General features: G+C 42.0%; 1 protein-coding gene across 1 annotated transcript in view; it reads right to left on the reverse strand.

Annotated features, from left to right (window-relative positions):
* Positions 1–4,464: 4,464 nt before the first annotated feature.
* Positions 4,465–12,417, reverse strand: part of ACE2 (angiotensin converting enzyme 2) — a 28,542-nt gene continuing 20,589 nt past the window's right edge. The window contains exons 16-20 of the mRNA XM_033051740.1: positions 12,219–12,277; positions 7,709–7,809; positions 6,639–6,755; positions 5,194–5,388; positions 4,465–4,596 (exon numbers count right to left, since the gene is read on the reverse strand). Of these exons, the coding sequence (XP_032907631.1) occupies positions 4,479–4,596; positions 5,194–5,388; positions 6,639–6,755; positions 7,709–7,809; positions 12,219–12,277 (590 nt within the window). The 3' untranslated portion in view covers positions 4,465–4,478. The remainder of the gene's footprint in view (positions 4,597–5,193; positions 5,389–6,638; positions 6,756–7,708; positions 7,810–12,218; positions 12,278–12,417) is intronic.

Here is a 12,417-nt window from a genome sequence, read left to right on the forward strand (position 1 = left end):
ATGACTGTGATATTCTCTTGGGCTTTTTAATATACAGTAAATTCACGAATACAAGCCGCACTGAGTATAAGCCACATCGCTGGGTGTTGGCAAACATTTCGTTCTTTGTCCATAAATAAGCTGCACCTGAGTATAAGCCACTCTGTCGTTCACAGCGAGGACCCGCGTGCAACAAAGTTACCAAATAGTAACAGAACCGCGGCAGGGCGGGGTTTACTGGCTCGGCTTGGGCCATGAGGGCTTGGGGCTGCCAACAGGGCTGAGTGGCCCAGCTCGGCGCTGCCACTCGGCGTGGCCGCTCGGGGCCAGCCACCACTGCCTCTGGGCTCGCTCGCCCCAGCCCGGCGCTGCCCCGCGGTGGCAGGAAGGGCACAGAGCCCGCCGGCACCCGCGGCCGCAGTGGGAGGCAGGGATGGAGCCGCCCCACTCCTGCAGGAGAGAGCTGCCCCGCCTTCCCCACCCCCTGTGCTGCCTGCATGGAGCAGCTCCACCCGCCGTGCAACAGAGTAACCAATTTGTAACAACCGCGTAAATGCAGGGTTTTACTGGCAGGAGCTCGACTTTGCAGTTTGCACTGACTCGGTTTGCACTCCCAAGGTTGAAAATGCCAGAAAATTATTCACATATTGGCTGCTCCTGAGTATAAGCCGCATTTCCAGTGTGGGAGCAAAATTTTGGTCAAAACGGTGCAGCTTGTATTCGTGAAATTACTGTAATTGCCAGGAAAATGAGTATGAGTAAAGTGTAGAGGACATATTAATGCAAAGAAAGAAGCTTAAACTATTAAAATGTAGATAGATATAAAAAATAAGATAAATTTTATTTACCTCCTGCAACTTTATTTTAGCATGCAGAAATTTGTAGCAGCATCACCGTCTATGAATTTCTGCATGCTAAAATCCAGAAAAATGAATGCAAATTACAGTTTCCGAATTATTTTAAGATTAAATAACTATACCTATCATCTTTGTTTAATTTAGCTACCAGAACAGCCTCCTGCCTTTTATCAGCTGTTACCAGTCTGCTGAGGCATTGAGAGGAGGCAACAGAGCTTGCAAAATAAAGTTCAGAAACAGATGACTGTGCATACTGGCTCCACATCACCTGTCTGCAATACAAGAGCTGAACCTGAAATCTGCCTGACATCAGCCACCCTTATTATTCTGTATTTTAGTGTTCTTCTCATTTAATCAGGGGGTTGGCCAATAAGCAAATGGAGAAAGAATTTCTGACACTCTGTGGGTGACAGAATTTGGAATATAATTAATTTTGTTAGCATTTTCTCAAGACTTCTCAGACACTGAGATATATATACCAATTATGTGCACTCCTTCAGTGCCTCCAAACTGTCATTATTTGGCCTTAACTGGAAATGTAAACAGGGAAATACATGCTTGGTAAGTTTTCTGATTATCATAACTCATCTGAATGTGTTTTTTCTTCATTATCATTTGAAGCTGACACCTAAAGTTGAGTTTAAAACTACTGCAAGTGACAGCAATATAAATAGATATAGTCTCACTTTCAATTACTTAGAAATTACTACAGGTAAAATATTATATCTGTTTTCTCACCAGTATTATTGACTATAGTTTTGGCCCTCAGGGTGTGTATTTGATTTGGAATTCATTCTAAGCTGCAAATTTAGGATATTTTCAATTTAGCAACATATGAGCCATCTAGTAGAGTGTTATTGCTTCCTGCAATAACAGGTAGAAATAAAAAAAATAATGTTTTATGCAGAATTCTATAGTCATTGCAACAGTAAATGGTAAATTTGCTGATCACTATAAAACTTGAGAAGCAAAAATTTGAAGATAAATGAAAATGCTATTAATATCATTGCTTAGCCAAATATTTTACTACTGAGGCACTGCAATTTGGCATCTTCTATGCTAAATAGGAGCACCCAACTTTCAAATGTGCACAGCACTACAAAAATTAGTGCTAACTAAAGCAAATCTTTGCTACAGATACATCTGAAGCTACATAACAGAGGCCTCTAAACCCAGACACTGACAGCTGTAAAATGCTGATCTAATATGTATAAAGAGGTTTTAAAATACTTTCTGAAATAAATCCTTTTCTCTCTCCTCATATCTGAGCTAGTTCAGCATGTGATGCCCATAAGAGTCCAAGTGATGTCTGCTTGCCTTTTCCCTGATGGAGCTGGTCCAGCCCTAACAGGGACCTCTCTGCAGCTCTAGTTTGAGCTCACCTGAACCTAAGGAGTAAGAAATGCAGGGTGCAGACATGTGGGGAGAGAGGAAAAAGAAATTAAGGTCTCTGGGCAGACAGAGGCTCCCATGGCTGTGCCTGCCAGCATTGCTTGGTCCCAGCACTGGAAGCTGGCTCAGAGAGCACATCCTTGTCTGCATGGGGAGCTGCAGGTGGGAAAGCAGAATTTGAGGGAAAGCTGAACTTGGGTCATGCAAATGACCTGGGGGATCTGTGCAGGCCTGGGGGCCACGGAGGCTGCACAGGAGAGAGGGGCAGGGCTTGGTATGATGCTGCCCAGGGACCATCCTGTGCCAAGGAGTGCCAACTCAGAGAAAGGGTCAGGAAGGAATGCAGATGCTGAGAAAGTAGGAGAGGGAGGGCTCCCCCACAACAGAAGCTGTGAGCTATTGATGAGCCTAATGCATGCAGGTGTTTTTTTTCATATAAACATTGTCTTTTTTTTATGTTCTCCCAACACCCTGCTATATTCTTAGGCTTTATGGGTTGAAAATTCTGAATGGTGTTTTTTTGATTCATAGTACAGCTTTTAATATTAATTGTATTGAAATTAAAGCTTTGTCATAATGAAAAAGTTATTCTTACAACAGATCTGAAGATGGCTGGCACGACTAATTACTTTATTTAATTGTTTCCAGAATTGCCATTCCTTTTTATGTGTTACTGCACAATAAATAAGGAGACCAAAAATAGCTGATTTATTTATCCTAAAGTACTAACGTTTGGGGCCTATATGGAAATGGAATATATGGTACAGATAACCAACTTTAAAAAAGCATTTTCATTCTTTTGCATTATTTTCTAGTTTGCAGTTAATTAGTATCATCTGCTTACCATTTTGAACTGCTTCATTTAAGGGTCTTGTCACTTAAGTAGGAAATGAATATGAAGCATTATAACAGTGCTGTGAACCTGTAGAGCCCAGATGTACTTTTCAGATGTAAGTTTGGCTGCTCTCTACAGAATGTGACCATTTTGGAGGCCCTTGGTTTCTAGAGTCCATGCATTTTCTGAGCATATTTCCTGCAGGATCGTTGCTTGCTGCTGTCTCTTTGTCACAATCCAGGACTGAGTGTCAGAAAACCTCGTGGTCCTCGGTGACTGGGTGTGTACAGACAAAAACCACACTGGCATGGTTGCAGCAATGGTGGGAGAACCTGCAGGACTCAGAATCATAGAAAATCTGGCTGAAAGGTCCTCTGGAGGTCATCTAGCCAAACTTCTCAGTCAGAGTGGAATTAGCACTGCTGGTCCATCATCCATACCTTCATCTACCTGATCGCTGAACACTTCTAAAGGTGGAGATCCCACAGCCTCTCCCAGAGTACAGAACAGGCAACCTGGTCCGGTGCTGATCAATCTCCATGTGAACAGATTTTGTTTTTCAGGTGCAACCAGAATTTCCGAAGCCTCAATCTACTTCCCCTTGTGTGTAATAACAGAATAGTATTTGTTGTACGCAGGATTTGTAATGCACTGTTTGTAATGGTAGGGGCAATGGCCAAGGTATGGGGAAAAATAACCAAAACCACTTAAAACATTTAGTAATAAGGAAGTTAAGTTTCCATTTTTAATGTCAACATAAAATATATATTTTTTTTTATTATTTTTTTTTTTAGGGAGCATGGGCTGGTTCATCTCTACAATACTTATCAACCAAACAGTTAGAAAAATAACTTACAATTTTCTAATACACTTTCAGTGCTTGTTAGTCTTCATCCAGTATCCATTTTACATTGATACAGATTTATTGAAGGTGCAAAAATTGCAGTTATATCAAATTGAGTTCTTTATCACTAAGGTTCTTCTGATAGTCAAGGGTTTTTCATCACTGTCTTTAGAAACACTTTTGAGGTCTCCATCTGGAAAGATCAAGATGTTCTTCAGGAGTACATCAGTTATTTTTATGTGTGTCTTGGGGTCTGTATACAACTGTACACTTCCAGGTTTTTGTACCTCTTTACACAGGAAACAGAAGTTGGATGCAGCACATATATGAAAAGCAGCACAAATGGTGTGTAATGTTATGCACATAATTCATACAAAAGCCACGCATGTTTTCTAGTTACCACACAGACAGCAGATTTAGTTGCTTTGGCCATGAACCAGTAGATTAATGGTCAACCAGAAGCCATTGTTTGATAACATCCATACATCCATACTGTTTTTCTCCTTTGTGAGGCAGTGTTGTTAAAAGTGAAATGAAAAAAAGCCAGAAGCCCTTAGTATACCCACACCTTTTAAAATGATGTTTGTGTCTCTTCACCTGGCTCAAAGCCCAGGTTGCTTCTTCCCTCTTCACCATAAGGGTTCACTTCATTATTTGATCCTGCTTCAGCTCTGCTTTCTCTTGCTCTCCTGTAACAAAAATTCATTTTATATTAGAAGGTCTCTGTTCTGTTCATGTCCTTCTGCATCCCCAGAATCCCTGACTGTAAATAATACTGTGTTTAACTGGAAATATTTATATTAAAGAAATGCAGTTATGTTTAAGAAGTACTGTAGCAAATCTGCTATGTTCTTAGAAACCCTGTTAGTGGAGGGACATAGAAAAACCAACCAAGCTGTACTTGTTAATGCAGTAATAGTCAAGGAAAACTGTACAGCAAGATCACAGAAAACTGCAGGTAGGTGCTGATGAATGTGGGCAACTGCTGCTGGAGAAGGCACCATGTTCCCAGCAGGACATCCCTCTTCCCGCAGCAGGGGTGGCACCCTGCAGCTCCCTGTGGCCAAAGCAGTGATTGAACTGGTGGTGATGGGGAAATTGCATGACAGCCAAAGCTGTCATGTACTGAAACAGTGAGATAGCTATCACTACTGATGGGAAAGGGATAGCAGGCTTTCATTCCTTTACTTGCTTCAGGTAAACTGAAGCCTAATTTGTAAAAATCATCAGGATTTTTGGGACATCTTCCAGTAGTTGTGATCATCATATCTAAAAATATTACTCACTTTTTGCGATCTCTTAGCCCAGTGATGATCAAGGCAATAGCACCAACGACAACCAGACCAATGACCACCCCAAACACAATTAACCAGATGGTTACTGGTGGTTCGTAAGGTGGAGCCAGGGTTGGAACTATTCCCACAAACTCCAGGGTATTATCATCCAGTCTGAAAGCCTCATTGATTCGTCCTCGAGACCACCTGCCATCAAATGCAAATTCAAAGAGTTTCACACGTTTATTGGAAGGAAAGGAAGTTTTCAGCTGTTATATAAATCTCCAGCATGCCAAGCTTCCCCTGAACTGCTCAGTTGAAAAGGCTGTGGAGGAGGTACTGCTAAACCCATATTCCTTCTGGCATGTAAGTGACAACCACAGGAACATAAACACTTAACCTATTGCAGCTTAAGTGACATATTCAGACACTGTATGGACTCTTAAACATAGTCTTAACATTTATTAAAGGAACCTTCTGATCTCCTTCTCTCTTTGTATTTTGTCCTCCATTCTCTTTACCATTTCTTGTCTATTGAAAAGTTTCTTAGTTATGCCACATAAAACCTCAGCTTTGACATCTTACATGTTTCCCTCCTACAATCTTACACAATTTTGATTAGTGTGTTTCTCACTGCCCTGGAAACCCTTTCCCTGGTGTATCATCTGTGCCTTATTTTTCCTTAAACTTCCACATCTGCTATTGAGTGCTAACCTGAGAGTGACTCACAGCCATATTCTTCTCCCTTAGATCACCAATTTATCTCACTGCTTCTTCAACCTCATCTCATGTTGATGCTGCTTCTAGATTTGTGCCTTCTTCATTTCCCACTGCACATTACCCATGATCTCCTGCAGAGTTGCAGTTTTACTTATCATTTTTATAGCAATGACTTACAATGGTGTCACACCATGCTATAAAAGATCTGTTCATTGACCTGTAAGTGGGAAACTAGCTCCTGCTCTGACCTCTTGTATATGATCAAATACATCTGGCTGTCTTTCTAGTACACCATTATTCTGGAGTCCTTGTTAACAATAATTCTTGCACTGACTTTTCAAAAATGAGAGGAAGAACACATGTGTGCATGCACACATTATTACTGTATTCCATATTTCAGGATATAAAATAATTCTTGTTAAGGTTTGAGCAATTAGATCTGCTGGCAAGGTATGATGCAATGAGATGTGCTTTGGCAATTTTACAAGTGGCCTGAAGCATTTTACTCTGGTTGTTGTCCAGGATACCATCTGATAGATGGACTGTTTTCTTTCTGTCATAATAGTTTTCATCCTAGTATCTCTCATCCCACTATTTCCATTTTAACTGCAGAACTTACTTTCTTGTCACTGCTTCTGCCTCAGCTGGCCTAAGCACTGCTTTCCCTTCCAGCATTTCATCTGGCTAGTTGGTTGATTGTTTTTGGTTTTTTTTTCCCCCAGAGAGCAAATTCTCACCTGATGGCCTCTTCCACATCATATCTGGGCACAGTATCAGTGACATTACCCGGCATGCTGACAGTGATGTAGAAGGAGATCCTTTGTGTCTGTTCCCCAACATGAATGTCTGTAATTCTGAAGGAGAAAGAGAAGAAAAAAGTTATTTTCATTGTTGAGATGACATTAGCTTTGAATTCGGGCAAGTGAATAGTTGTGTTTGATTGGCATTGCCACAGATTTAGTTTACCCTGGGGGAATGCTTTCTAGTGAAATCAGCTGGGAAGCTAAATCAATTTTCCTGCCAGAATTCCTTTTTCTATGTGCTAATTTGTAACTTATCAGGAGCTGGAGAGAGTCTTCCTCATACCTAAGTCTTGGTGTAATTTTCCACAGCACATAATCACTTGCAGAACAGAGAGCATTTGGGGTTGGTCTCATGAAGAGGTGATATATGAAGTACAAAGTGGAAAAAACAAAGCTTTCTTCCTTATTAGATTCTAGATATTATATAACTGATGTTCTGTAAAGTAATATCTAACAGCTTGAGCAGATAGTTTCGGAACATTACTGAAGATACCTAATCAAAAGGATTGTTTTTCTTACCAAAATCACTTTCAGGTGAAAGACTGTATGCTTGTAACTGAACCTAGATAAGATTAGTAAGTCTCTACCAGATTCTAATGCTTTATAGTCAAAATGTTTGTCTTTCCTTGGCCCCAAACCTCTTGGATATTCAGTATGATACACGTACATTGCTAGAAATGTTTCTTTCTAATCAGTGTACCTTCCCTGATATTCTCATATACGTGTTGGGCACAAATTGTCATGGTTCATCTCCATCACTGATAAGTTGTGGGAGACAAAGGCTTCTCACCTAACTTTAGCACGTTATTCCTAAACTTCAGGCTCTTGAGGGGAAAGATATCCTACATCCAAGCTGGCATCTTGCCTTTTACAAACAGCTGATGTTTGACATTGTTTCTGTCACCTTACATTTGACAGAAGGCACAATTAATCCCACCAATTCATGCCATTAGCCAAGCAGAAGCAATGCAGGCATAGCTGGCACAATTAAGCAATCCACTCACTGGAAGTCAACTTTCTGTTTCTTCTTGTCTGCGAAGTATCTTCTCATGGCATAGGCGATGGATGACTTGAACAAGAAGAGCTCGTTGTCATTCCATTCATACTGCAGAAACAGCACAAGAGAAATTCCTCAGACAGCAAGAAATCAGAGACATTAAAAAATCCTTCTCAAAAGAAATAGCAACTGTAATGCTTGGCACACTCTTCAGTATTATTTATTTGTGCCATGATAGCACATCAGAAACCAACCCAAACCCTTTAAATCTGTTAATCTGGGCACTGTGCCCAGAGAATAACCAAGGAGGTATCCCTGCTGCCAGACATCATGCTGTCCCTCTGCAATCTCTGGCACCTTTATATGGGACTGCTGAAGATGCTGCAGTGCCAGCACACCTCCTTGCCTTACCGGGAGAAAAGGCATCAGCAAGGCTATTCCTACTAAATATTGTGCATTCTCATGGAAGTTTACAGATTTCATTATTTAGATCTTGTTTTAATCACATAATTTTATTTGCAGACCTGTTCTACTAGGGAGGAAAATCTTTGTGGTAGAGTTGTTGTGTGAAGGTGGCTAATTTATTTGCTTGATGAGCTGAGATTTTTGTTTGGGGTCTGTTTTGGTAAAAAACTCTTTGCATCAATACTTCAGCAAGCACATATTTGTTTCTTTTCCCCTGAAGAATAGATAGATGATATAAAAAAATGTATTGTCTGTGTGCAGGCTTCTCCTGGCCTGCCTTATGAGTCCAAAGTTATTCACAGTGGAAGACAAAACCAGCTTCTCTGGGGCAAGAACCAAGAGCTGTACAGGGGGCAAAAAACACCACAGGAGGTGATAAAGCAGCCTGGTCTGTTGTGAAATAGCATGTGTGCACGAAGGGAAAATCTCCAGCTGAACTCTGTGGCAATATCTTTTTATTCCCCTCAGGCATAGATTTGATTGTGTTTATGGTACCTGGGCAGGAAGGCCTATAAATGCTGTCAGTGATAGAAAGTCAGCTCCTGACTTTCTTGAGTATTATTCAGGAACGTGTGGTGGAAGGCAGCTCTGTTTTAACAGGCTTTATAAAACCCAGCTTCATTTTTCAAATGTGTATACCTCTTGACACTCATGTAAAATAAGAGAGATGTATTAATATCTATGAGGAAGCCAGGGATAAACTGTTTAGCTGGGTCTGTTGCAATGGGACAAGGAGTAATAGTTTTAGTCTAAAAGAGAGTTGATTTAGATTAGAAGAAATTCTTTGCTTTGAAGGCAGTGAGGCATTGGAACAGGTTGCCCAGAGAGGTGGTGGATACTGAGTTTCTGGAAGCATTGCAGACCAGGCTGGGTGAGTCTTACAGCAACTTGATCTAGCTGAAGATATCCCTGCTTATTGCAGTGGGGTTGGGCTAGCTGATCTTTAAAGGTCCCTCACAACCTAAAGAGCCCTGATTCTGTTAATAAAGGGGAGGAAAGGGCAGAAAGAACCCACTGCTATCCGTTCAGAACAGGTACCCAAAGCCATGGCAGTCGGAGCAGTCCCCAGGGCATTTGGAGGGCAGGGGCTGTGCCAGCCCTGGCTGTTCCCAGCAGGAAAGGCTGAGTCCCCTTTGCAAGGAAAATGCCTCTGGCTTTCTGCTGCTTGCACAGCCCTGCACTGAAGCAGCTTTTCTTGTTACTGCTGCTGCCTCCGGCAGCTGGCACTGTTCACCATCACAGCTGAGAGGCTGTTGTTGGGGTTTCTCAATTTTCTATTTATGCCCAACATCTTTAGGCTTACTGTGCTGCTTTTATTATTATTATTATTATTATTTTTATCAGGATCTAATTGAGCTTGATTCCGCTACTGATGCTTTCTGTGCTTAGCATGTTAACTTTTTGATCAATTATTCATTTCTTTAGCTTATATTTTCTTTTTCATTCTAATGTATTTTAATTGCCACTGTACCTCTCAATTGCCTTTCTAAATATAATAGTATTTATTATCCACTGGCTGTGTGGATGGGAAGTACCTGGCTGGCTTCTGATGTGTGTTTGAGTCATGACTGCCCACAAGGCTTCCCCAGGCATCTCAGCCACCCACCTTATGCTATGTTACAGAAGCTTTCAGAGGGACATGAACTCTGCCAAGCATCTCTGCTCTGTTACAGCGTGCTCACTCCAAGATCCCATATGTGATTTGAAAGACAATGTAAGTGTGGCCTCTGATTCAAACAGGATTTTTCATTGTAAAATACATCTAAACGCCTGCAGGCTGACAGCTCTTGGTTCCCTAACATTGTCTTGTGTGACAGCCCTTTACAATGTGATCACACATAAGGCATTGACCTGGTGGAGAATTTTGAATTAATGTTTGGAGACAGGTCCAGATTTCAAGTGGCTAGAAACGGCTGGAACCGTTTATTTAACCCCAAGGATTCAGTGGGGATCTTGTACAACTTCCCTTGTGTGGGGACTTTTAATAAAGCCCCAGCTGAAGCAGAGCTGGGGATGTTTCAGCCTCATCAGCTGCACTGGTGATCCAGGGATGCTGCGGCTGCAGCTCTAATCTCATCATCCTGAAAACAATTAGCAGGGTAATTGCGGCAGTGCACGCTCTGATACAGCTGGCGTGGAGCCCATCCGAGAGTCTGGATGCTTAATTTGCCAGAGCTTGGGGCTATTGAACCGTCCCTGTGGTAAGAGGCAGGGCTGAGTCAGGGCTGGGAGCCTGTGAGAGCTGCAGCTGTGCCTCAGCACAGCTGTACCTGAGCCCAAGAACTGGAATCTTTCCCTGCCTGCTCTCTCCAGAGATAACCAGCACTAGTGCAAAACTTTGCTGGCATACTCAGAGTGCTTTGTGCTCTTGGTCAGTGCAAAGCAATTTAAAATACACCTTAAACAAACAGTTGCACTGGACCCACAGCTTCTGTGCACTGAGTCGTGCAAAGCACCTAAAACACATTGCTCTGTGTAGCTGGGCTGAGATTCCTGCCCAAGATTCCCCCTGCCTTTTCTCTATGCCAGTTCATGCATGTACCATTACCTGCTGCTGCCATACCAGCATTCAGCCGCATCCCTGGGGGCTCAGCAAAAAGGGAAATTTGTGGGGAGGCAGAAAGCAACCAGAAAGAAAAGTTTTCTTGCAAGCTGGTGATGTGAACTGGTTATGAGAGGAAAATGTATGGTTGCTCTTCAGAGCTTAGGAACCTACTGTCCATACAATAATTCAAATTAAGTAATCCATATGAGATTGTTTTACAGCTGCTCAATTGCACAACAAAAGACTATGATGGCTAAAGGCAAGCATAAAAATGATATTAAGCTAAACATTAACCATAATGACTAATAAACGTCTTGTAATATGGAACCTTTTCATGCTGTTGATATCAGTTTTGAATTGTATCTAACTCGACTAGGCAGTCTAGGAAGCAATAAAATTCAGTGGGGCTTGCGTGTGAGAGAGTGAGTGATAGAAGCAAGAGCATCATTCATATGAAAAATGAGCCTGTGGTTTGTGTCCTTGCTAGTGCTATCGGCTCCAACATGCAGGTTTAAATGACATACTTGGAAAATTACTAATGTCCTGCAAGGTGAAAATGGCTATTAACAGAAATGAAGTGTCTACACTTAAACCTTCTACACTGCCTCCATGAGATTAGCATAAAGAGGAAGAGTTAGAATAAGGAGTGAATTTTCAGCCTGGGTTAAGCAGATGGGCTAAGCCAATGCTCTGTTTAAAATCGTAAAAGCCATCTTCGGCTTTGATGAGATTTTTTTCATTGCTGTAATACATTTTATTGGACCAGCTGGTATAATTGGGGAAAGCAGACAAGCTCTTGGGAATGAAAGCCCTTCTCCTCATCTGAAACAGAAGCAGCTGCACTGCTCTGTCCCCTGCAATCTCAATAACAAAGCTGTCTCTGCATCAGGGTTGGAGGGCAGGGAGGCAGCTGAATATATCAGGGCCTGGAAATACTACTGTAAACAGCCAAACAAAAATCTACAGAGAAATGCTAACAGATGTGTTTCAGATTGAAATCAAGAGCATTTAAGGACAGAGAGTGGGATCCATCAGCCTGCTTTTAAATATGAAGTTAGCTGCTCTAATAACTTCTGAAGGCAGCCACCATAGCCATGATAATGGCAATTAGAAGAAATCAGGTAGAAGTTTTATGTGGACACATCTACAAATCCGGGGGAAATACAGCCATTTACAGTACACAGGTTCCTCTATGCTAGCCCTCCAGGCCTGTTCTGGAGGAGGGGAAAAATCATAATTGGTATCTCTACAGAACAACTCATCTAGCTGAGGTGCCTTTTCTAAAATGGGTGGGCTCATTCCCTGGAGAAGTTCCTCCCCTGATTCTAGAGGGAGCCTTGACCACAAACTTAGAAAAGAGATTTTTTATGTGATAATCCTTCACCTGAGCTGATGCCACCCTTCAGCCACAAAGGTCAGCCATACCCTTACTCATTTTCTGAGCCATTATCACAACACCTCTGTTGCCCAAGCAAAAGGAAGAGTGCCCCAGGACAAACACACTCACCGCCTTGTCACCCAGAGCTGACTTCAGGCTGATGCGCACTTTGATGGCATCGTTAGAATCTGGTTTAAAAAGAAACAAGGACCATGTTAGAGCTGCAGCAACAAAAAGTCTGCTCCTGGGAAATTCTGAGGAGGCCAAAGTTACCTTACAGGTTCCCTTGCTCCCCTTGGAGAGCTTGGTGGGGCTGATTTGTTTCCTC

The sequence above is a fragment of the Catharus ustulatus genome, chromosome 2 (genome assembly GCF_009819885.2).
Source record: "Catharus ustulatus isolate bCatUst1 chromosome 2, bCatUst1.pri.v2, whole genome shotgun sequence".
Lineage (NCBI taxonomy): Eukaryota > Metazoa > Chordata > Aves > Passeriformes > Turdidae > Catharus > Catharus ustulatus.